The following is a 24,763-nucleotide window of genomic DNA, read 5'->3' as shown; positions in this document are numbered from 1 at the left end:
GCCCCCGCCCCCCGCCCAAACTTGCAGTCCAGCCCGAGGGCGCGTGCGCGCGGCGGGGGTGGTCGGGCCCAGCTCCAGTTTAGAAGGTGCGTGCGGGGCTGGGTCCCGGAGTGGGAGACTTGGAGTGCAGGTACTGTGCGATCTGGGGGCGCGGCGCCTCGGCTGCCCTCCTTGTGTTGTCACCTCCTGTCTGATGCGTCTCTACCCCATGTCGTTCTCTGTTCCTTTATGTCTCCATTCCTCCCTTCACATCGTATCCCGCTTAAATCGTCACCGTTCCCCTTCAGTCGCGATCACCCTTCTTTCGTTGCCATCAAGCCCCTTAACTCTCTTTTGTCCCCTTTAAGCCCCCATTGCCACCATAGGTCGCAATTGCCCCTTTTAAGTCGTCATCGCCTTCTTATGTCACTTGCACCCATCTTTTGTTGCTATTTATCCCTTATGAACTCCTCACTTCTCATATCCGTCATTATACACCATGTCACCTTCGCACGCCTCCTGTCACCCTCTCCTTAAATCAATTTCCTGTTCCCCCTATGTTATCCTCACCGCTATGTCACTATTCCTCCCATGTCACCTTTGCTCCTCTGGCTGTCACTGTCCACGCCTCGTGCTTCTAGTTTTCCTGTAAGGAGCTACCCTGCCTCACAGGTTTTTTCCCTCCACATCTCTGTCATTCGGCTGTGTCACTCCTCACATACTCGCCACCATTTGGGGTGGAGCCCATTACCTGGTGTGTGCCAGAATCCCAGTGCCACCACTAAACCTCTGGGTAACCTTGACTACCTAATCACACCTTTGCGATCTAAGCTTCCTCATCTATGAAATGTACACAGGACACCTACATCAGGGGTGATTGTGAGGATTCTGCCAGTTTATGCTTGTGTTATGTCCAGTTTGACATGGTGATTTGGGCTGGTATTGTTATTAACCATGCCATTCCCATCCTCATCCAATCACCTTCATCACCTCCTCATTGTCACTCTTCCCCTCCCCCTTTTCATTGTTGCTGTTGCCTCAGTCTCTCCACGTTATCATGGTACTCTCTGTGGTGGCAGCCACCCCACATCACGATCTCCATATTGTCTTCACTTCTGCCACATCACTACACCTGAGGGAGAAGCTCATCAGCCATCACAAACCTTGCTCATGTAAGCAGTTAATATCTATCTCTTTACCTTGTTGGATTGAGTGATCTACACCCCAAAAATGAGGGCATTTAAATGGTGCTGAGGTGGGAGTTGAGAAGGGTTTGGTGGTGGGGAGACTATAGGTGGCTTAGACCCAGAGCTCCCTTGACTTCTAGAATTGAGGGTACGGAGAGATGAGGCAGGCCCGACCACACCTCGGTTAAACTGCAGCAACCCTGAATCCCCAGGTGGAATGGTGAGTGTCTTAGATACTGAGCTTGCGTGCACGAGGCAGTGTAGGACAGTGGTTAGCAGTGTGTACCTGAGGGCTGGAACACCCTGGTTCCAATCTTGATTCTTGCATTGGTGCTTAAATAGTTGCGTAACCTTGGGCAGGCGGCTTAATGTGCCTGTGCCTCAGTTGCTGCACCTGCAATATAGGAATGAAAACACAAGTTATTCACTCAACATCTGTTTAGAAAGCATGTTTTATATTCCCAGCCCTGTGCTAGGCTCCAGGGACACTTGGGTGAACAAACCCAGAGATCCCTGGCCTCATGGAGTTTACATTCTAGCAGGGACAATTAGTAAACAGGTAAGTGAAGTATAGGATATGTTAGGAGGGGGATGGGGACTGCATGATAAGGGTTGTAGTTTTAAAGAAGGTGGTCAGAACAGGTTTTCTGAGATGGTGACTATTGAACAAGACCCGAATTAGGGGAGAGAGTGATGTGGCTGCTGGGGGGAAGAGCGTTCTAAGCAGAGAGAATAGCAAATGCGGAGGCCCTGAGGGAGGGACATAGAATATTTAGAAATATTTAAGGGGTAGAAATGAGGCCAGTGAAGGAGGAGAAGGCTGGGGGATGAGGTCAGAGGAGTGATAGAGGAAGATCAGCTGGGGTCTCATGGGCCATGGAGAAGACATTAGCTTCACTCTGAGTGAGGTGAGCAGGAGCCACTGGAGGATTTGGAGAAGAGGGACGCCATTTGATGTGACATGATGTGACCCAAAGCAGCAGCAGCTCCAGAACTACCAAGGATGGCTTGGCGAGATCAGCCTGGTCAGAAGGAGAGCGAGAGTCCTGTTCTTAAAGCTGCACTAATATATCCTTTGTATTTAGAGAAAGCTTCAAATGCCCCTCTCAAAGGCTGGGATGGAAAGGGAATATTGTTAGTTTTTGAGAGGTCAAAACCACCTTTGGGCTCATCTGCTGTTGGGGAAGGAGGAAGGGAGAGCAGCTTCAGACCTACAGATAAGAAAAACAGGAGAGGCAGCTGTCTACCCCTGGGACCCTAAGCAGCTTGGGTTCAAATCCTGGCTCCATTGTTTCCTAACTGTTCCTTTGCGCTAATGACTTAACCTCTCCGGGTGTTTAGTTCCCTTATCTGTTAAGTGGGACCGAAAAAAGAAAGGGGGGGGGGGGCGCGTTCTGATAATTAAATATATAAAGTGCTTCAATCAGTGCCTGGTTCAATAAAAATAAGGAACTTGACCTGCCCGCCCCACATCCTGCACTTTCAGGGGCTCAGGCCTCCCTCCAGGAGGCAAGGAAAAGATGCTCCGCCTTATTCTGTGTTCACAGGTGGGTTCGTCAGTGCAGTGTCCTGGAACAGAACTGAGCCCTGCATTCAAATTCCCTGCCAACAAACCCAACACTATGCAAGCTGGGCTGCGATTTCTCTGAGCCCTGCCCTGCATCTGAAAAACAGAGATAATGATGCTTTGTTGCCCCAGATGTGTTATATTTGAATTCAGATACCCACCATTTTCCATTCTGATGCCACTATCACTCTCCCCTGCTTTCTTTTTTCTCCATGGCACTGTCTCTGTTTCACTCATTTCTCTGTTGTCTCATTCCCCCCCAAAAATGCTGTTTTACCAGGGATTTTTTTTTTCCTGTTCTGTGCCATATCTCCAGTTTCTAGACAGGGCTTGTCAGCAAGCAGTCACTGAATAAATACAAGATGAATAACTAGATGAATGAACTGGCCACTGAGCACCTGCCATGTACCATCCCTGTGCTGGGTGGTAATAGAGACAGAAGTGACTGAGACAGCCCAGTCCTGCCCTCATAGGTTTCACAGTCCAGTGAGAGAAACAGATCCATCCTCAAACAGTTACAGCCCAGAGCGGTCAGGGCTGGGATGGAGAAGCTCAGGAGACTGTCAGAGCCCAAAAGGGGTACCTGAACCACCTGGGGGGTGAGAGAGGGCTTCCTGGAGTACACGGTACATGAGCTGATAGGAATAAGCAAGATGAAGAGGAGAGAAAGGTATGTTAGGCAGGAGCAGAAGCTGTAGGAGGGTTGGTGGTAAAAGTGTGGTTTCAGTTCAAGGAACCAAAAGATATTAAAAATGGCTGGGACATAAAGGGCGGTGAGAGTAAGTTATTAGGGGAAGGTCTTTCAGGGCTCTGGGGTCCACAGTGAGGAGCTGAGACTTTGTCCTGAGGGCACTGGGGGGCCACAGATGGAGGACAAGTCAAACTGAGATGGAGGGGGGACTGGAAGGATTGAGTGAAGGCTGGGAGCCGAAGGAGGTGGCTGGAGAATCCAGGTTGAGGTCACGGGAGAGAAAAAGAGTGGATGGGATAGACCCTCAGGAGGCCAGGTGGGCACATGGCGGGGCCCAGGGTGAGGCCCAGTTCTTCCAGGGAGTCAGGTTGGGCTTTCTGAAGGAGGTGGCGCATAGGCTGAGACCTGAAGGATAGATAGGACAGCTGTCTTTGAAATGGGAACTCAAGGGAGGAGTAAATTTGGGAGAGATGCTAAGGACATTTGGTGATATAGGGGGATAGGGGACACCTTGGGGAGGCGTCTAGGAGGCCATGGGACTTCCAGACCTGGAGTTCAGGGAGGAGGTGGGAGTTGGAGGAGGTGGGAGCTGGCTTTGAAGCCAGAAAGGAGAACTGAACCTGCAGTGGTGGGGAAGGTCCACAGGGCCTATCCATGTAGGGCCCTCGGGAACATGAGGAGAAATTTGTACTTTGTCCTGAAGGCAATGGAGACCCACAAAGGGGTTTTGAGGAGGAAAGGGACAGCCTCAGATTTTTGCATTCCAAATCAGAAGCATTCACCATTCATGATGGTTTGTTTTTTTTAACTTATTTAATTGTTTTTCAGACTAAGCATCTTCTCTCTCCAGAAGGGGCACCTTCTAGGGAGGGATCCTTTGAAATAAAGATTCTACTGCTAAAAACAAAAACAAAAAAGTTTACAAAACCAGTGCTCTGTTCTGTTTTCTATAGACTTAAACACAGACAATTGGTTGTTCAGTCCACAGTATCTGCGCAGTTACAGGAAAATTGGCTCCTTTAAACATGAGAACATTTTGGTTTTGAACCATATGGAAGGTCCATGGGTTTGTGAATGTTTCCTGTGGCGTGGCCTGTCCAGCGCTTCCCATGCGCTTCAGCAGCTAATCGGCCCGTGCCCTTCTTTGCACTCGCAGATGGCTCGGACCAACTTGGAATCAGCCGTGAAGCTTACTCTCAGGCTGAGATGCCATTATCTGCTCCTACCCCATCCACTCTGGGCTGAGAACACAAGCTAGTTATCATTGTGTATAAAATAAGCATCATTAGGTCTAGAGAGACAGCTAAGGAAGTCTTTTCTCAAAAGTGGCCATTCTACTCCATTCTGTTTTTAACAGACATTTCTTGAGTGTACAATGTGCTGGGCACTGGAGGGGGTAGAGGAATAAACCAGATACACACTTAACTTTTCAAGGGACACAGATTATCTGTGATAAACTAAGGGACATACAAATCTCACCAGCCAGCTTGTATCGGAAGTTTACTGTGCCACCTACCTGCCTTGGATGGTTTCATTTACTTCCCAGCAAATGTGAGGATGCTATATGTCTCCCGTTGTTCTGAGAATGAAAGTGAGGCTCAGAGAGGGGAGCCTCTTTTTCTGGTGACACACAGAGCTGAGAACCTGAATACAGGGCTGTGGGACTTGGAGACACTTCCCCATATTCCATTCGGAGATCCCCCAGACAGTGTATAAAACTGCAAGATGATTCCCGTTTTATAGATGAGGCCAGCAGGGCTTGGAGAAGTATAAAGCCCCATGCCTGCAGTGACTCACTAAGAAGTGACAGCGCAGGATTTGAACCTGGACTCTCCAATCCAAAGCATCGCTGTGGAGGAGAGATCAAATCTCCCCCAAACCACCACCCTCACCCAGCAGTGAGGTGTTCAGGGAGCTCTCTCAACTTGTGTCTTAAAAGCACAGTGGGTTTTGCTTCCTCCTCTTCTGCGGTCTGTGGTGTCACACAAGCAAAGAGAACATAGGTCAAGGGGACAGGGAGATTCTGCGAGGAACACTTGGCAGAGGTGCAAGGAAGCCGAGCACAAGGACCAGACTGGGCATTGCACTGGAGCCCCGTGGGGCCTTCTAGGAACCTGGGAACACAGAGGATGAGCTAGGGACAATGCCAACCCTGCTTTGTCAGCTTGCTGCTCTAGCCCACCTGCCCTGCTCCCCCGAGGGATCTGGGGATGGGGAGTGCTGGATACTTCTCCAGCTGACGTCACAGTCCTTATCTGGAGACTGGGATGTGGGTGAAGGGGCACTCCAGCTAGAAGCCTGAGTCTCAAAATTGAATTTCCATTAAAGTCCTATGTGCCATTTAAAAATTAAATAGTAACTGAAAAGCAACCATCTTAGCTGGAGTTGAGATGAGAATGATGCCTTTTTTCCTTTTCTTTTTGGCTGTTAACTGTGACACAGTCATATTTATTGAGAACCCCTTGCATGCCCATTCTGTGCAGTTGATAATGTATTAATCTAATCCTTTAGTTCCAAGGATCCACCTGGATGGATTTCAGACATCTCAAAATTTATATGTTCAAAACACTACATTTATTGATACTTTTAAATTTTTATTTATTGATTTTAGAGATTGGAAGGGAGAGAGAAACACCAATTCCTTGTTCCACCCATTTATGCATTCATTGGTTGACTCCTGTATGTGCCCTGACTGGGGATCAAACCCACAACCTTTGTGTATCCGGACAATGCTCCAACAAACTGAGCTACCCGGCCAGAGCTATTGATTGATTGATTGATTTTAGAGTTAGAGAGAGAGAGACGTCGATTTGTTGTTGATTTGTGGCATTCATTAGTTGCTTCTTGCATGTGTGCAGATAAGGGATTGAACCCACAACCTTGGCCTTAGAGGATTCTGCTCTAATCACCTGAACTATCTGGCCAAGGCCATTTACTTATCATCTATGAATTAATTAATTCTTTCTTTGTTCCTGCTCTTTCCCCCAACTTGCTCCTTCTGAGCCTTTCCCAGCTCAGCTATTGGCACCTCCATCCTTAAATTGCGCAGGCCCAAATCCATATAGTCAACCTCAATTACTTCCTTTACCTGGAATCCGCATCCAGTCTGATTCGAAATCCAATGGGCTCCACCTTCAAAATGTAACCAGACTCCATCCAGTCTTCCCCCCTTGGCTGCCCCCACCCTTGATTCTGTCTACACTATCTGTACCCTGGTTTCCCTGTTCCAGCCTCTAAACCGCCCCCCTTCCCCAAGTCTGTTTCCCACACAGCCAGGCAGAGCCTGCAAACACCTGTATTAGTTCCCTATGGCTGCTGTAACAAGTCACCACAACCTGGGTGGTTTAAACAACAGAAGTTTATGCTCTCACATTCTGGAGGCTAGAAATCCAAAATGAAGGTGTTGGCCCAGTCATGCTCCCTCCAGAGGCTCTGAGGAAGATTCTGTTCCCTGCCTCTCCCAGAATCTGGTGGCTCTGGGCTTAAGTAGGATTTCAGACAATCACTCCAATCTCTGCCTCCCTGGCCACGTGGTTTTTCTGTCACTTAAAGATACTTGTCCGTCCTTGGATTTAGGGCCCGCCCAGATAATCCAGGATGAGTTTATCTCAAAATCCTTTATTTGATTACACTGCATTTTTCAATTACAGTTTACACTCTGTGGTGGCTGGTGTGGCTCAGTGGGTTGAGTACCAGTCTGAGCCGGAGGGTCCCGGTTCAGTCCCTGGTCAGGGCACATTCCTGGGTTGTGGGCCAGGTCCCTGGTTGGGGGAGTATGAGAGGCAACCAATCAATGTATCTCTTGCACATTGCTACTTCCCTCTCTTCTCCTCTCTATAAAAGTAAATAAATAAAATCTTCAATTACAAGTTACACTCAATATTATTTGTTATTAATTTCAGGTGTATAGCATAGCGGTTAGACAATCATATACTTCACAAAGTGGTCCCCCTGATATTTCCAGTACCCACTGGGTACCATACATAGTTATTACAAAACTACTGACTATATTCTCTATGCTGTACTTTACATTCCCGTGACTATTTTGTAACTACCAATTTGTCATCCAGTCCTCCCACCCCTATCCCTTCTGGCAACCATCAGTCTGTTCTCTTTAAGGACCCTTTTTCTAAATGCCACACTCACAAGTTCCCAGCGTAATGCCCACATCGGACATACCTTTTTTGAGGCTATCATTCAACCCACCACAATGCAGATCACATCCCTCCTCTGCCCAGAACCTACCCGAAGCCCCATCCTCACCACAGCCCTGGATCTGCTCCTGTCACCTCCCAGACTCATCTCCTCTCCCTCTCCTGTATGTCCAGCCTGCTGAAGACACTGGCCTCCTTGCTTTCCCATTTCCACACCGGGCACACTTCTGCCTCAGGGCCTTTGCACTGGCCTTCCCTCTGCTTGGAACACTCTTTCCTAAGGATGTCCATTGGCTCCCTTCCTCCCCTCCTTGAAGTTTTTTCTATTAGGTATCCCTTCTCAATGAGGACTTCCCTGACTTTAATTAAAATTGCAAACAAACCCATACCCCGCCCTTACCTTGTCCCTCTTCCCTGATTTTCTATAGTGCTTATTGCCTTCTAACATATAATTTACTTATTTTGTTTTTTTGTCTGTCTTCATATCCCTTTTGATCACAGTGGTATCCCCAGTGCTTAATAAATATGTGTAAAATTCATGAACAGCCTTGTGAAAAACAAGTGCTATCATTACCATGCCCATTTTGCAGATGGGGAAGCTAAGGCACAAATGCATTGCCATTTTTCAAGGTTAACTGGTCACATAAGTGTGGAGGCTCATTTTCAGTTTGGACATCTAGCTCTGGAACCCACCTCTCCAGTACTCGTGTTCTTTTTAAACACCTTAGGTGTATTACTTTGATGAAAATACAACAGACATTAAAATTAAACCCCTCATTACAGACCTTGTAATCACTATACAATTTGAAAGCCAAAAGGTCACTAACAATTTCAATGAACCCCTTCTGTTTTCCTCCTTTTTTTGGTTTATTAGCCGGCATCTTCAGTTCTCCAGCCTCATTCATCCCTCACCTCTCTGAGTCTTGCTGCTCCCTCACTTTGGCTCTGGTTCATCTCAGCTTCCCTAATTTCACATCTGCTATTCCAACCCCTTATTCTCACTCAGTACAACATTTCCCACCAAGGCCTTCACAAATAAAAGGTGAAAGTTTCCTGCCCCGCATCCCCCTCCCCCACCCTGAAACCCTGCTGCCAACCACCTCTAAGACTGTTATCTCTGTGTTATCTTCTGCTTCTGGAGACCTACGGTGTTGCAAATAACCGTGGTCTGTTGCTATTTCTTGCTGGATCCTTTTGCCCCATCTTCCCTGCAGGGAGAGGAGGGGTCTAGCTGAGCTCTGCCCTCCCCAGTCTGGAATCCTGAAAATAGTCCTGACCCACCCCCGAGTCCCACCGTCGAGCCAACCACTTATGACACTGTTGCTCCTCTCAACAGTAATACGTTTCAGCATTTATCTTTTAACTTTCTGCCTGGTTCAGGGGAATGGGGTCCTGCCCCTCTTTCACTGAGAGACATGGGTGGGGGCTGGTTCTCCAATTTATATTTGCAGTTGTGGCCCGAAAGCCTGCGTGGGAGATAGGAGACCCAAGGTGGGAAACCCAACCTAACCCTCCAGACTGACCCTGGGTTCCGGAAACAAATTTTTAAAAATCCCTATCAGTTGGGGTTAAAAAAATAAAAGTCAAATATTCCAGCAGAAAACCCATCTTCTCCTTCCCCCATCCAGCTCTTCCCTGCTCAGAGCGTGGGCTGTGTCTTCTGCTGATTTTATCGCTGCATCTTGAAATCATCTTATGCAACCTTGATGTCTCCATTTAATTGTATAAGTTTTTAAATCATTAATTTAATTTATGTATTTATTTTTGACTAGGCAATGCATGTCCGCGATACAAAAACTCACAAGGTTTGTAGACGAGAAAAGATGTCGGGTCCCATTTTTTTCCTTATCTGTGGCTTCCCTACCCAGCACGGTGGCTCTGGGGTGGGGCGTGGCAAGGCCCATGCCCTAGCCGTGTCCGCTCCCCACCCGGCCAGGTGGGGCCCCCGCCCCCACCTGAGAGGCCAAACCTCTACTCCCTGCGGAGGGCCGGGGCGGAGCAAGGGCCGCGCAAGCTCCCTGCTGCAGGAGCGATAGGCGGAGCCTCCTCGGGCCCCCGCCCCCTTCCACTCGCCCCTGCTCAGCCTGTTGAGGCAGAAGCAGGGGCCCCGCGGAGGGAGCAGCTGCCGTTTGCTGACCAAGGCCGAGGCCCCTCCGGGATAGGGTAGGAGGTTGGCTGGGGGAGATGGGCTGGGAGCTGGCGGGGAGGCCCGGAGGGTCCTGGGCTCCCGGGCTGTTCTGTCTGGTGGGTACCTGAGGGTGAGGACAGGGGAGTCACCTGGAAAATGCCCCCGGCTTGGGTTGTCCCTGGGCTGGGAAAAGCCAGGCACAAAGATTTGGGGTTCCGCTGAGCCCATTTGGAGCTGTCCCTTTGGGAATGTCTCTATTATAACGCAGAGAAAGGAAGGTGCTAATGGGGAGCAGGGTGGGCGCTAAGGGGGAGCCTTAAAAGGGCGGGGTGGCTACCACAGATTGTTGGGGAGAAAGGAGAGGCATTACAGACTGAGGGATTTCAAAATCCCTGCTGACCAGCCATCTGCTTCCTCCTTTTGGAGTGGCGGGCGCGGTGCCAGTGGCCCCGTGATCACGGACAAGAGACCCAGTAGGTCTCGTGAGCCCCGAGACCGATCTGCCTTCGATGATGTTCCCCAAAAGCCCGGAACATCCCCACACAGTGCCAGCTTTTGTTCCCACAGTTTGGAGACCCTGACACACCCACTTTCCCACCTGCGCTCTGCGTGCCCCCCGGCTGCCTGGCAAGATGAAGCCTAAGCTGATGTATCAGGAGGTAGGTGGGTGGGGCCCCAGTGGGGAAGGACTGGGTACAGTGGAGAGTCGGGGTTCCCCCGGCACCCTCAACCATCCCCATTGTTCCCCAGCTGAAGGTGCCTGCTGAGGAGCCCACCAGTGAGCTGCCCATGAATGAGATTGAGGCATGGAAGGCTGCTGAGAAGGTAGGAGTCCTCTGCACCCCCTTAGTCTGTCTCAGAGCATGGGCTGGGCTGCCCAAGCTGGGCTGGCTGACTGCCTCTTCCTCCCCACAGAAAGCCCGCTGGGTCCTGCTGGTCCTTATCCTGGCCGTTGTGGGTTTTGGTGCCCTGATGACTCAGCTGTTCTTATGGGAATACAGCGACTTGCATCTCTTTGGGCCCAACCAGCGCCCAGCCCCCTGCTATGACCCCTGCGAGTAAGTGAGGGACCTCAGATTGGGGGAAGGGGCCCTGACAGGCCAGGACACAGACACAACAGGCAGGGCTTGCGCTTGGTGTCACTCAGGGCTCATAACAGGTTCTTCCCTCTGTGACCCCATCCCCCAACACTGTTCCCATGGCAGCCACAGCATCATCTTCTATCCAGGTCTGTGAAGCGACAGGCACACACAGACACACATGGCATCTTCCATCCACATCTGTGGACAAGCACTCACACAGACATCCGCACCATTTTTTTGTACCTCTAGATAGACAAATGCATGAACTCAGAGAATCATGAATACAGGCATACACAGTACACAGACTTTCATCCTCCGTGGTCAGACAGGTGAGTGCTCACATCCCAGCTGGCAGTCTCCAGCCCCCTATGGCTAATATCGTCCCCTCCATACTACAGAGCAGTGCTGGTGGAGAGCATCCCCGAGGGCCTGGACTTCCCCAATGCCTCCACTGGCAACCCATCCACCAGCCAGGCTTGGCTGGGCCTGCTCGCCGGGGCCCACAGCAGCCTGGACATCGCCTCCTTCTACTGGACCCTCACCAACAATGACACCCACACTCAGGAGCCCTCTGCCCAGCAGGTACCTGGTAACCTGGGCCCTGGCAGACGGGGGTGGTAGGAGGCATTGGGGAGGGGATGGGAGCAGTTTCTCTGCAGTCCTGGAGACAGGTAAGCATGTCTCACACAGCAGGTTGGACACAAGTGTTTGGAAACAACTGTTCAGATGGCCCTCTGGATCGGGGGCGTTTCTCATGGTCATCTGGAGGCCTCTAAATGTCGAGTATGGGTTTGTTTGCGAGGGATTAGGCTGGCAGATGCTGCTCGCCCACTAGCTGCCTCGACCCTGTCGCACCAAGAAATGGAAGAGTGGAGTGCGAAGCAGCCCAGCCTCTAGCCAGGCTTTCGCTTCCCAGCTGTGTGACCTTGGGCAGGTCACTTCACCTGTCTGGCCTCAGTTTTCTGGTCTGTGGAATGGGGCCAGTATTTAGCACCCACCCCTGTGAGAATGAAATGGGCCAATCCATGCAAATTATAGCGTGGTGCCTGCCACAGTAAGCCATTTGTAAGCATTTGTTATTATATTCTTGTTATGCCTGCAGACAAACTTACAAACCATAAAGCTTCAAAGTTTGGAAAGGAACAGTTTAGGTGGATCACCCCTTCATTGAAAAACACAGGTTTCCCTTCTTTTTTCCACTCTGCTGCCTCTTTCTGTGAGAAGGGGGCTTAAAATTTATGAACATTGTGAGGCTCGTTAAACACTGACTGAAAAAAATTACAAAATTTAAAATGGTAGGAGCTTGTACTCCCTGCTGGCTCCTCCCAGAGTGCTTCAAAGTACAGACAAAGGAGGCACACAGTCTGGGTGCAAATCCTGCTTCACCATTAAATCCTGCACTCAGTTTCCCTGTCTGCACCTCTGGGATTTTACTGTGACCGCCTCATCAATGAGAGTGGTGAGAATCGATGAGTTTAGATGTGAAGGGGCTTAGAACAGACCCCCTCACAGTAGGAACCGGGGAATCATGGCTGTTACTGTTACTGGCATCATCAAGCCTCACCAGTACCCTCCTGGACCCCCAGCCCAAGCCAGTCACACCCCCAATATCCTGTAAGGTGCCCGGAGGCCCATGGAGGCATTGACACCTCCAAGGTTGGGTATTGAGAAGGTCCCTGGAAGGGTAGGAGTGACAGTGAGGCCCTGGCAAGGCTCAGAGTGGACAGGTATTAAAACAGGTGAAGGTTTTAATAGCTTAACCTGTAAAACCATTCCAGGCATACTGGCTAATGTTAAGTTTGCTCATTCCTAATCTCATCTGGAAGCCCAATCTCAAAACAGCCCCATGGGGGTGCTGCATGGTGTTGGAGAGATGGTTAGCCCAACCCCTCAGAGGCTCTCCTCTCCCCGCAGGGCGAGGAGGTCTTTCAGCAGCTCCAGGCCCTGGCGCCTCGAGGTGTAAAGGTCCGCGTTGCTGTCAGCAAGCCCAGCGGGTCCCAGTCCCAGGCAGACCTGCAGGCCCTCCTGCAGAGTGGTGAGCCAGGGGCAGTTGGGGGGCTGGGCCTGTGGCTGTGCAAGCCGACCCCTGATCACCACCCCTGTCGGCTGCAGGTGCCCAGGTACGCACGGTGGACATGCAGAAGCTGACCCATGGCGTCCTGCACACCAAATTCTGGGTGGTGGACCAGACCCACTTCTACATTGGCAGTGCCAACATGGACTGGCGCTCCCTGACCCAGGTCTGCCTGCACCCTTCCCACCCACCTTTCCAGGCCCCTACCTGCTCCACAGGTGCCCAGCCTCCAACTATACCCCTCTTCAACTCCAGAGTTCTCTCTGTCCAGTTTGCAAAGCCTTCCTTCCCACTTCCTACCAGAAACGTCCCCAAATCCAGCCCTCTACTGCCCTCCGCCTGTTTATGGGAGCCTGGGGCTCTCTCTTGTACCCAGTGACAGCTGCCGGCCCCTCTACAGGGCGTTCAAGGCCCTGTCCATCCATTTGGCCCTCACTACTCATTCTCTGAATGCCTCCTGTAAGCCCAGCCCTGTTCTGGATGATGCTGGGAACATCATGGTAACAAATGGACCTCTCAGAACTCCCAGTCCAGTGCAGAGAGAGACCAGGCACCAGGCAGTGTCAGCCCAGATGAGTCAAGGCTGGGATGGGAGAGGAACAAGCAGAGGGGTCCAGGCAGGATGGGGGCCCCAACCAGGGGTATCAGGGAAGGACTCCAAAAGGAGGCAATAACTAATCTGATAATGGAAGGATCTGCAGGAGTTAGCACAAGACAGGAAAGAGGGTACAGCTCAGGCAGTGGTCATTTGCTTGGCCCCTAATCTCACCGACTCCTCGGGGTGATGATGAACATACAGCTGTGACTGAGATGTCCCCGGTGCCTGTCCTTCCAGTCCAATGGGGAGACAGGTTTGTCACCAGAGAGAGGGATGAGGGAAACCCAAGGGACCGTGAGAGCCTAGAGGAATGCTTAAAGCAGTCTGGGCAGCCAAGGGAGACTTCTTGGAGGAGGAAACTGTCAGCTGAAACCTAAGAATGAGTAGGAGCTCCCTCATTGCAGGGTAGAAGCAACAGCATATGCAGAGGTTCAAGAAAACTGGAGCTTTAGAAAGAATGATTTTCACAAAAACTTGGGGGCAGGGGTGTGGAGCTTAGAAGGAAAAAAAAGGGACAGGAACAGAGAGAGGGGGAGATTGAGGGACAAGGGGAAGAACAAGGGCCAAGGGGGCAGGGAGAAGGGGCTGGAGGTGTCCATGTCACCTGTGGGCACCAAGCCACTACCCCAGGCTCAGCACTGCCCTCCCACAGGTCAAGGAGCTGGGCGTGGTCATGTATAACTGCAGCTGCCTAGCTCAAGACCTGACCAAGATCTTCGAGGCCTACTGGTACCTGGGCCAGGCGGGCAGCTCCATCCCATCAACCTGGCCTCGGTCCTATGACACCCGCTACAATCAAGAGACACCAATGGAGATCTGCCTCAATGGGACCCCTGCTCTGGCCTACCTGGCAGTGAGTCTGAAGGAAGAAGGGCCTGTCACACCCTGGCCACATGCCCTCACTCATGGCCTCCATCCAGTCCTGCCCAGGGATTTGTGGGGAGGGGGCTTTTGGCCACTAGTAGCCCTTACTCCTCTCTCTGCTTAGTCAGGGGCCCCGGGCTATGTCCCAGCCTCCACAGGCCTTGGTTTCATCTGGAAAATGGTTATCATAATGTCTACAACCTGTTAGGGCTTGCACGGCCCCAGCCATACTTCCCCATTAGCCCTATATCCTAATGGTTGAAAATTCAGTTCCTCAGTTGTACCAACTACATTTCAAGTGTTCAGCAATCACGTGTAGCAAGCAGCTGCCGTATTGGACACTGCAGATATGGAAGGTTTCCCTCATCTCAGAAAGTTCTGTGGGATAGTTGCCTTTCGCAGATAGTTGAACATTTAACTATTGATACTTTCACTGGCTGGGATTGCCAACCTTATCCCCGCCCGTCCCCCTAAGCAAGTCACCTGGACAAACCCAGACTTGGCGGGGGGGACACCCAAAGGTGCATGGATGCAGGTGTCCTGCGCCCACAGGGGATTGAGAGCTCCCCCATTACGACTTCCCGTCTCAGAGCTTGAGTCTGCTCACCTGTCATAAGGATGGGGAGCGCTGGTTAAAGGGCCTGAGGTGCATGGGCACATGAAGGGTGCCAGCCAGGCGGCCTGTGAGTGAGTCAGGAACGGAAGCGATGAGAGCAGAGGCCCTCAAACCTGATCGTGCATCAGAACTTCTGGGAGGGCTGTGAAACCCAGATTCCTGGGCCCCACCTCAGCACCCTCAGCATACACAACATGCCATGTGTAGCGAGGCCTAAGAATTTGCAATTCTAACAAATTCCTGATGCTGTTAGTACTGGATCAGGGACTTGTCATGAGCTGCTGGGTGAGAGCATAAATTCTGGAACCAGACAACCTAGATTCAAATCCTGGCTCCATTTATCAGCTGTGTGACTCAGGCAAGTCACTTACCCTCTCTGAGCCTCCATTTCCTCACCTGTGAAATGGACGTGGTGATCATCCCTGCTCTTCATGGAGGCTGAGGATTCAGTGAGATCTGCAGGACCAGGCTAGGGGCAAGCTCTCTGTACATGGGGTCCATTGTGGTGGCACCCCTGGCAGGCACACGTCTTGAGTGTGCCCTTGTCCCCAGAGTGCGCCCCCACCACTGTGTCCAGTTGGCCGCACCCCAGACTTGAAGGCTCTGCTCAACGTAGTGGACAACGCCCGGAGTTTCATCTACATCGCAGTCATGAACTACCTGCCCACAATGGAGTTCTCCCACCCGCGCAGGTACTGCTGGGTGTGTGGACGGGGCTGCAGGCAGGGAGCCCCCAAGAGTGGAAGAGGAGCAGAAGAGGGAGCGAGAGGGCCCAGAAGGCAGGCAGTGGAGCCAAGGCAAGGGAACGGATAGAGGGGAAGTGATGGGGAGAGGCAGAGAAGGCAGAGGTAACAGGGAGAGAGGGGTTGGGTGCTCTAGCCAGGAGCAAAGGGAGCAGAGAAAAGGAAGAAAACATTGGGGTTGGGGGGCTGAGATCGGGACTGGAGCCCTAAGGAGGTGGCATGGGATTTCTGGAGGTAGGAAGAGGGAACATGGGCTGGAGATGGGATGAGGGCTTGGGAATGGGGGCTAAGAATTTTCAGGTTTGGAACAGCAGGGTTGGGGGCTCAGAGAAAGTAGTCTGGGGGAAGCAGACAAGGTGATGGAAAGACTGGGTTTGGGGGCAGGAATGGAAGCCAGAATAGGGGAATAGGAGATGTGGGATTTAAGGAGGCAGGAACAGCACTGGGAGCCAGAGATGGGGTGGTCTTAGGGTTTGGGGGCTCTCAGAAGCTGAAGCAAGCTGAGGGGGAGGCTTGTGAATAAAGCCGCCCTCCATACCCTGCACCTCCTCCCCAAGGTTCTGGCCTGCCATTGACGACGGGCTGCGGCGGGCTGCCTACGAGCGGGGTGTCAAAGTGCGCCTGCTGGTCAGCTGCTGGGGACACTCGGAGCCATCCATGCGGGCCTTCCTGCTCTCCCTGGCTGCCCTGCGTGACAACCACTCCCACTCTGACATCCAGGTGGTAAGCACCTGCCACAGACCAACTCCTTAGCTCTGCCCTGTGCTGGGCAGTACTGGACACATGGTGCTTGTGGACTCACCTGTCATTTGAAAGGGACAACCCAGAATGAGTTGTGCAGTGATGGGGAAACCATGGGTCAGGGCCCAGACCCGGGGGCGGGGGGGGAACGGTCAGGCTGGGATGGGGCAGCCTAGAGGAAGCACCTGCCCTAGCCTGAGTGATCATGGAAGGTTGTCTGGAAAAGGGGACAGCTGAGGTGAACGTGTGGCAAATGCAACTAGGTCCTCCCAGCCAGCATTGACTGACACCCACCCCTTCAGCCCTGCTCTGGCCCCGAGGTTCCGTGGGTTCCCCAGTCCTGCAGACCTGGCGTCACCCCCCATCCCAGACCCTGGGGCTTCTCTAATCCCTACTTCATCTCCTGCTGCTTCCCATTCTCCCCTCCTCCCCAGAAACTCTTTGTGGTCCCTGCGGACGAGGCCCAGGCCCGAATCCCATATGCCCGAGTCAACCACAACAAGTATATGGTGACTGAACGTGCCACCTACATCGGTGAGTGTCCGAGTACCGCCAGGGGGCTGGGAGGGGACATTCAGGCACTGCCATGGGCTCTGACTCTGCCCTCTGCCCTGTAGGAACCTCCAACTGGTCCGGCAGCTACTTCACAGAGACAACAGGCACCTCACTGCTGGTGACACAGAATGGGCGGGGTGGCCTGCGGAGCCAGCTGGAAGCCGTTTTCCTGAGAGACTGGGACTCCCCTTACAGCCATGACCTTGACACCTCAGCTGACAGCGTGGGCAATGCCTGTCGCCTGCTCTGAGGCCCTTAAGGCCCCCACAGACCCAGATACTCGGGGTCATGGTCCCTGTCCCCATGCCCCTGCTTCTCTCCGTCCCATTGTGGCTCCATAGACCCCCTCGCTCTCCCACCTCTACCTCCGCCCCTGCCAGCCTGACCCTGTGGCCCCTGGGGCCCAGTCGAGCTGGGGGAGGAATCAGCCCCAGAAGAAGTGGGGGTGCATGCTGGGCCTGTCCCCTGGCCCGCCCCCTTCCCAGGGCAAAGAGGGCCCAAGGTTATAAGGAAAAGTAAATAACTTGTCTGTACAGCCTCTGCCTGACTGAGTGGTGTAAGGCGGGGTGTCGGGGTAGGGGACAGCCAGCATGGACCTCTGGTGGGAACATGAGCACGCAGATATCTTAGCATGTGTTTGCCATGTGCGAAACACATAGCATGTGACTGGCATGTGCTGAGCCCTCAGCAGGTAACCTGTGGCTGATGAGCATGCAGCATATAGCCCACTGGTTTAGCACATGCTGAGCCCTTAGCATGTAACTGCACCAGCTGGCATGTGCTGAGCCTTCAGAGTACAATGTACATGAGCTGACACGTGCTGAGCATGTCATGTGTGACCACGAGGCTGGCGTGTGCTGAGCCGCCTGTAGCCAGCACGGAGTAGTGTGTGCAGCACACTCAGGGCGCTCCCACGGATAAGCACACACTCCACCACTGCCAACCCCAGCAGTGGACTCACATGTCTGAACACTGGAGTGTGCACCAAGCATGAAGTTGCACCTGCCAAGTGAATTTACATTTAGCATGTCCCAAGCTTGGATGAGTACAAGGCAAGTCTAACATGTGACAAGGACAGGTAAACAATGAAACCTTGACATCTGCCAAGCTTGGATTGGCACCTGCTGAACAGAGAATGTTCTGAGGGTGGGTTCTCAGGTGCGCAGCACTTAGCATATTTAGGGGGTGGGTCATTGTGCCAAACAAAGCCTGTCCCTCCCTCCCTGTGCTATGGTAGCCCAGCCTCCAGCCTGAGCCAAGAGCCAACTGGATGCAGCATCAGAGAAGAGCCGGGGCACCAGCCTGAGCCCCACCCCGGCCCAGTCTAGGCCTCCCCTCCGGCAAGGAGGAAGAGTATGAAGCAGGGCTGTGAACAGTTCTTTATTGAAATAGGCAGAGGCAACAGGGCCAAAAATGTGCTCAGGGCCAACAGGGTACAGCCACCGTTATGTGTCCCTTTGGCCGAGGGGGCCACAGACCAGAAGCCAAGGCCCTCCTGTATTCGGGGTGCCTCTGCAAGCATGCGCTGTGGGTAGGGGAAATGGGAATTGCTGGATAACTATCTTTCTGTAAGAAATTTCTGGGTTCAGGGTATGGCTCTGAGGAGAGAATGCCAGCCCAGCTAGCTCAGCCACCGGTGATGGGTAGAGGTGGGGTTGCCATCAGTGCTGCCCGCTGACATGTTGCAGAAAGCTGGTGGCCCGGAGCGGACCATGTGGATGGGCATGGCGGGGGCGGAGCCCTGGAGCCCGTGGGCCTCTGATGCCCTCCAGGGTCCAGTCTGGCTCACTCAGCCATTCCCCAGGACAGCTGCTGGGGTCAAAGAGCTCAGGGTCAGGCCTCTGTGGGGGAGAAGAGAGGGCATCAGCCAAGGAGCCACCAGCCTGCCCATCATGGGCTTCCTCCTGTCCCACTTGAACCCTTGTTACTTTCTGAGGGGGATTCTGTACCTTTGCAACCCTCATCAACATCCTGGGGGCTTTGAAAGTGTGTTCTGAGACCGCACCTCTCAGAACCTCTGTGTGCTGAGGTTGTGTTAGTGCCTGCTGAGGCTTTGCCACATCTTCCTGAGTAAGCATTTGCTAAGACCTTGTTCTTCGTGCTGGGCCTTTATCACTTCCTACAGATGGATTGCTGTGTTCTGAGTTTTTACACACAGCCTGATGGCAGACCAGTACATGCAGAGCCTCATCACATCCTAATTATACCCTGAGTATGAGTTAGTGTGTGTGGAGCCTTGTAACATCTTGAGGGTGGGCTAGTGTGTATTGAGTCTTGAGCCAGCTGTAGGCAACACAGCTGTGTGGGGAGTCAAGGCCAGGTTCACTCTGCTCCCCACACTGGAGCTCTGGGGGGAGCCCCTGACCCCAGAACCACCTGCACCGTTCCTGCCTTCCTGACTTACCTCGGCATCCATGGTCATGTCCTTGATGTCTGGCCCATCCCCGTCCCGCTTCGCGATGGTGGGCGGCTTGGCGGAAGCCCCACGGTGTTCTCCTTCTGCCCAGCCGCTGCCCCGGCAGGGCCCATCGTCCTCAGGCGAGGCCTGGCTCAGCCTGATGAGGTTGCTGAAGTTGGAGTCAGACTTGGATCCTGCGGGCAGCTTGCGGGTCTTGTGGCGGCCAGCCAGGCGGCTGCCGTAGAAGGCCAGGATGGGCTCAGGGCCCGAGTCGGGCACCCGGAGGCCAGCAACGGCTGCCTTGAGTGGGGCCAGCATATCGGGGGTCTCACCCCACAGCCCACAGCCTGCCTCCTGCAGACTCAGGTCGTCCAGCTGGTCAATGGCCTTTTGCATGCCCGGTGCCTTCTCCTCATGGAAGAAAGGCCCACTGCCTGCCACACTGCCCAGGCCCATGGCCTCCTCTTCCTCAGCCAGACGGTAGTAGGGGGGTCCATCTTCTGAAGTGGCCACCACGGGTGTAGGGGGCTTGCCCTCCACCTGCAGTGAGAGGCGGCAGCTGCGAAGCGACAGCTGGTAGTAGCGAGTGGTCTCATGGGCGCTACGCAGCTGCTGCATGGACACGAAGGGGTGGCGCAGGGCTGCGCTAGGGCTGATGCGCTCATGTGACTCCCAGGTCAGCATGCGCTTGATCAGCTCCACCATGCTCTTGAGGTCAGCATGCTCAGCCAGTGCCTCCCGGTCCGGGAAGGTCAGCCGAATAGCTGCCCCGCCACCGTTCACTGTCTCAATCTGGTCCAGTGACTTGAGCATGTACTTGCGGCGCTCCAGGGGGTGCACCTGGTGGGACACAGGGGGCAGGGGTCAACACCAAGCCCAGGCCTGGGGCCCTAGGCTCTCCTTCAGTGGGGCCCACAGACGACCCCCTGAAATCCAGTTGGCCGTTCAATCGGGTCTAGAGCTCTCCTGTTGCTATGAAGTCCACACACCTAAATTCTGACTTCCAGTTCTGCTTGTCATCTGGCTTGGAGCCCTCTTGCTGCTGGGAGGGCCACACCTGCTTTCTCTAGCCTAATCCAGAGCCTTCTTTCAGCTGGAAGTACACCTGAAAGTGTTCTTTGGTCCTCCAGTTGTCTAACCCATAGTTATCATTCAAGTTTCACACCTCATCCCAGACCTCCGCCCCTGCCCAGAGCTGTGGGTCCAGCCCCTACCAGCTGGAGCCAGAGGGACCGCCCTAAGCCTCTAGTCTTCTTTGGAGTCAAACACACACTCCTCCTGCTGCTGCTATAGTCCCCACACCCAATCCCAGCCCTCCCGGCCTTCCAGGCGTGCAAACTCCTTGCCACACTAGTTTGATGAACCCCCAGGCAAGGAGCTATCAGAGGAGCTGCTACTTCTTTCAGTCCCATCTTTGGTCTCTCCCCCAGACCCTTCTTGTTGTGACAGCTGGTCCAAACTTCTAGCCCTTTGCTGTCTCACCCAGACTTGCTGCCCAGGTGTGCTGACTGAAGCCTCAGGGGGAGCAGACAGTCTTAGATGTTGAGCTCCCCAGCCCCGCGCCTCATTTAGATCCTTCACACAGCATGAGTTTGCCTCACTGGCAGAGGGGCTACCCTACCCTTTCCGTCACACTTGTGATATAACCCAGATCCCTCTTGCTGCAGCAGCCCCCACAGTGATCCTCAAGCTTCCAGTCCCACCTTTGGTCTCATCCAGATCCCTCTTGTGACAAAACCCCACAGCTGACCCCCCGAGCTTCCAGGCCTCCCTGAGGTCTAACCTAGATTTCTTTCCCCTTGATGTGGCACCCCCACACTGACTGGCCTCGCTCCACCTGCCCCCCTACCTTGGTCTCAGCCAGGTAGTCAGCCGAGGACTTGAGCTGCCAGGGGTTGGTGGTGTCAGGGTGGGGGTTGCGCTTGAAGAAGTGGTGGGCCTTGCGGGCGGCGTGCAGCAGGTGGGGCTTGGGCAGGCCCTGGGTCTCACAGATGTAGCGCACCTGGTCATACTCGTTGTTGCCTGGGTAGAGCGGCCAGCCCAGGTGCAGCTCGGCCATGACGCAGCCCAGTGACCACACGTCCACCTTCTCGCAGAAGGGTAGCCCCAGCAGAATCTCGGGAGCCCTGTAGAAGCGCGACTGAATGTATGGCTCCTTCACGTAGCGCACCTCGCTGAAAATGCTGGCTGAGCCAAAGTCAATAACCTGTGTGGGGAAAGGGAGGCCAGTGTACAAGGGAAGGGGTGAGGGCAGGAGGTCTGGGCTTCCCCTGGCATCTCTCCCCACTGTGTGTCTGCATCTGCCATCTGACTGTCCGTCACTGTGTCTGTCTTTTCTCTTGTTTATGTTCCTGTCTCCTCCAGCCTTGGTCTTTGCTTTATCTGTCTGTATCTCTATTTTTTTCCACTAGAGTGTATGTCTGTGAGCATGAGAACCTCTCTCTCTCTCACCCCAAACCTTGTCCATCAGCAAATCTTGTTGATTCCACATTCTGAACAGATCAAGAATCTGCCCACTGAACATCCCAGCCACAGTCCCCACCCTGGTCCTGTCCTCCATCACTTCCTGCTGAGACTGCTCTCCCTGCTCCCCGCCTCCGCCCCCCAGTCTGTTCCTCACATGTACCCAAGAGATCCTGTGAACACCTGAGTTGGGTCATGTCCTTCCCCTACTCAGCATCCTCTTATAGCTTTACCACATCCTGTAATAAAAGCTAAAGTCCTCACCGCAGGCCGAAGGCTCCTATGATCTGCCCATCTCTCAGCTGCTCCCACTTTCCCCCTCAGGAACCCTGCTCCAGCCACACGGGCCTCTCTCACTATTCCCTGAACAGCCCAGGCGCATTCCCAGCTCAGGGCCTTTGCATTGGCTGTTCCCTCTGTTTGCAATGCTCTTCCCCCCAATGTACACACCACTTTCCACTTCATCTCTTCAGGTCTTTTTTCCTGTCACCTTCTCAGGCCTCCCCTGATCATCCTATCAAAAAAAAACAGGACCCCTGCTTTTCCTAGCCTTCCTAGTCCTCTGCTCTTCTCCATAGCTCTCAACACCATTTCACAAACTATATATTTTACATTTTTAATGAGTTCATTAATTTCTCTAACCAGCTAGGATGTGAGCCCCACCAGGGCAGGATTTTGCCTGTTTACTGCTGAGTCCCTAGATGCCTAGAACAATGCCTGGCACAGAGCAGGTGCTCAGAATGAATGAATAAATGAATGAACGGATGGATGAATGGGCTTTTTATCCATTATTGTCTTTCTGTCTCTTGCTTACATCTCCCTTGTACGTTCTTTGCCTCTTCATCGCTTGTCTCTGTCTCTCATCTCTCAGTGTCTCTCTCCATCTGCCTCTGACTCACTCACTGGAAACACATCTCCAGGAGCCCAGGTCCTCCTATCATCAAGCACTGTTTGCCCCCACACAGGACCTTGGTACGTGGCAGGCGCTTGACGAACACCTATTGGACTAACATGGAGTAGCTGAAAGCCCTTGTCTCTCCGTATGGCTCTGGGAGGAGCTATCTGCCATTTTTATTCTGACTCTGTTTTATCTGTTTACCTCCATGACTCTATTTTGATCCCCACCTCAGTTTTCCCCTGTGTTTCTCTGCTTTTCAGTCAGCCATCCCTCATCTTCTACTTGTGGGAGGTGGTAGGACAAAATGGTTACCAGCCTGAATGCACACTGCCGAGGCCTGAATCTTGGAGAGCTTGAGTCAATGCCAGTGGGATGCATCCATTCATTCATTCCACAGACATGGTAGGGTGGCGTGGACCCGTCCTGTCTCCTGCTGAGTTTGTGCAGGTCTCTCCCTCCTTGGGTCTCTGTCATCTTCTCTCTCACAGCAGAGTGCTCTGCCTCTTCCTGTCCCTGTATCGCTCTGTGTCTGACATTCACTTAGCACTGACTCCACAACGGTGCTGTGCTGGGAGATGCCAAGGACACAGTGGTGACCAAAACTGCCTTGTCCCTGCCCTCGAGGTGCTCCTAGTTCCTATCATCACCAGACAGGAACAAACCCTGAAGCAGAGCGGTCGGACCCAGGGCGGGCATTCAGGAAATGTTTGTTGACCAAAACACTCCCTGTGAGGAGCTATGGCTCTGCCATCCTTCCTGTTACTCAGGCCAACAGGCTTTCATCCCCCCTCAAGTCCTCTCTTACACTTCATGTGAGACCTGCCAGCAAATCCTGTTTGTCTCCAGCTCCAAAATCGCCTCAGACCCACCCCTGCGCCCTCCTCGCACTACCTCGTCTCCAGTCCTGCCCACCCAAGTCTCCCATCTGGGCTGGTGCAGTCACCCCTCACCGTCCTCCTGCTTCTGCCCCATTCCAGTCTGTTGCCCTCACAGCCAGAGCATCCAGGGCTGGGGAAAGCTGGGAGGAGACAGAAACAGGCAATGCTGCTACCCCAGGGCGACCCCTCACCTTGACCCTGAAGGGGCAGCGGGTCTGGTCCACCAGCATGATGTTCTCAGGCTTGAGATCGGCGTGGATGATGGCCAGCTCCTTGAGGCGGGCCAGGGCCCTGAGCACCTGCAGGGTGACGGTGCGGATGTGGCGGGCCGGGAGGGGTGCAAAGTTGTTCTCCTTCTGGAATTCGAAAAGATTTTGCTCCAGCAGCTCGAAAACCAGGTAGAACTTGAGGGCGTCATGGAAGAACTCAAGGAAGCGGATGACGTGGGCCTCCTCAGGGTCCAGGCCCCTCATGCAGTGCAGCAGCTTCAGCTCGTTCTTGATGATACGGTTGCGGTAGGCGTCATTCTTGAGGATCTTGATGGCCACCATCTCACCTGTGCTTCGCCGCCAGCCCTTGGCCACCTCCCCGAAGGTGCCCTTGCCTAACACCTCGATGATGTCGTAACAGTCAGTCTCTGACTGAATGGTGGCCATGGTGCCCCTGCTGCCAGACACCACCCTGCCACCACCTCCGCCCCACAGGCTCTGCCTTTGAGGCCTCTCGGCCCCCCTCCAGAACCGGCCCCAAGGTACCCTCAGTGGGGGAAGAGAACCGCACTCGTGCCTACCCCTGCGAGGTTTGCCGTTGCCTCCCGGGTACCCCCCAACCCCTGGGCCACAAGGGGAATATGCCAGGGGTTGCACCCCTCCCCCAAAGCCCTCCTGGCTTGGGACAAGGGGCCCCAGGCCCCCCCAAATGGGTTCCAGCGTTGCTGAGTAGCTCTGGTTCTGTTGTTGGAGACCTGAGCCCCTGGGTGGAATGGGGGGTGGGGTGGCAGTTCAAGTCCCCCTCCCCCATCCGGTGGCGGAACCCTGAAGAGGTCAGAGAGGTAAAGGGTCCACTGAGAGGGAAGTCTGATGGTGGACCTCGGGCAGAAGCATGGAACATTCCCAAACGGAGGCGAGAAAAGGGGCTTTCCAAACTC

The 24,763-nt window shown here is 53.5% G+C and overlaps 2 protein-coding genes across 9 annotated transcripts; one reads left to right on the top strand and one right to left on the bottom strand.

The window, feature by feature from the left end:
• Window positions 1–16: 16 nt before the first annotated feature.
• PLD3 (phospholipase D family member 3) lies at window positions 17–17,528 on the top strand. Of its 8 annotated transcripts, XM_054580766.1 has the most exons (14): window positions 17–130; window positions 1,022–1,151; window positions 9,351–9,383; window positions 10,274–10,365; window positions 10,457–10,531; window positions 10,622–10,764; window positions 11,187–11,370; window positions 12,703–12,823; window positions 12,901–13,028; window positions 14,113–14,313; window positions 15,493–15,632; window positions 16,241–16,406; window positions 16,859–16,958; window positions 17,042–17,528. In XM_054580766.1, exons 4-14 carry the CDS (start codon window positions 10,339–10,341, stop codon window positions 17,227–17,229), a joined length of 1,473 nt encoding a protein of 490 aa, XP_054436741.1. In that variant the 5' UTR covers window positions 17–130; window positions 1,022–1,151; window positions 9,351–9,383; window positions 10,274–10,338; the 3' UTR covers window positions 17,230–17,528. The 8 variants fall into 8 exon arrangements, with proteins under 8 accessions (XP_054436741.1, XP_054436743.1, XP_054436742.1 ...); XM_054580768.1 differs by lacking the exon at window positions 9,351–9,383; XM_054580767.1 differs by lacking the exon at window positions 1,022–1,151 and having other exon boundaries at window positions 17,042–17,527.
• A 1,112-nt stretch (window positions 17,529–18,640) lies between these two features.
• On the bottom strand, window positions 18,641–24,272 carry HIPK4 (homeodomain interacting protein kinase 4). Its single transcript, XM_054580843.1, has 4 exons — window positions 23,808–24,272; window positions 21,227–21,583; window positions 19,384–20,217; window positions 18,641–18,820 (listed from the first exon to the last, which is right to left on the bottom strand). The coding sequence occupies exons 1-4, from the start codon at window positions 24,270–24,272 to the stop codon at window positions 18,641–18,643; spliced, it is 1,836 nt and encodes a 611-aa protein (XP_054436818.1).
• Between the last annotated feature and the right edge of the window lie 491 nt (window positions 24,273–24,763).

Source organism: Pteronotus mesoamericanus, unplaced genomic scaffold, assembly GCF_021234165.1.
Source record: "Pteronotus mesoamericanus isolate MK-2021 breed Mesoamerican mustached bat unplaced genomic scaffold, CSHL_Meso_final contig_639, whole genome shotgun sequence".
NCBI lineage: Eukaryota > Metazoa > Chordata > Mammalia > Chiroptera > Mormoopidae > Pteronotus > Pteronotus mesoamericanus.
Note: the sequence above shows the minus strand (reverse complement) of the source record. Positions and strands in the feature narration are given on the sequence as shown.

What these genes read in the sequence shown, in the direction of transcription:
- PLD3 (XM_054580768.1), top strand. Translation starts at nt 10,339, where the DNA reads ATGAAGCCTAAGCTGATGTATCAGGAG. An exon ending in ACTGGCGCTCCCTGACCCAG is followed by an intron (nt 13,029 to 14,112) that starts GTCTGCCTGCAC and finishes GCCCTCCCACAG; the next exon opens with GTCAAGGAGCTGGGCGTGGT. An exon ending in TGAACGTGCCACCTACATCG is followed by an intron (nt 16,959 to 17,041) that starts GTGAGTGTCCGA and finishes TCTGCCCTGTAG; the next exon opens with GAACCTCCAACTGGTCCGGC.
- HIPK4 (XM_054580843.1), bottom strand. Translation starts at nt 24,272, where the DNA reads ATGGCCACCATTCAGTCAGAGACTGACTGTTACGACATCATCGAGGTG. An exon ending in ACTACCTGGCTGAGACCAAG is followed by an intron (nt 20,218 to 21,226) that starts GTAGGGGGGCAG and finishes GTGTCCCACCAG; the next exon opens with GTGCACCCCCTGGAGCGCCG. An exon ending in ACATGACCATGGATGCCGAG is followed by an intron (nt 18,821 to 19,383) that starts GTAAGTCAGGAA and finishes TCTCCCCCACAG; the next exon opens with AGGCCTGACCCTGAGCTCTT.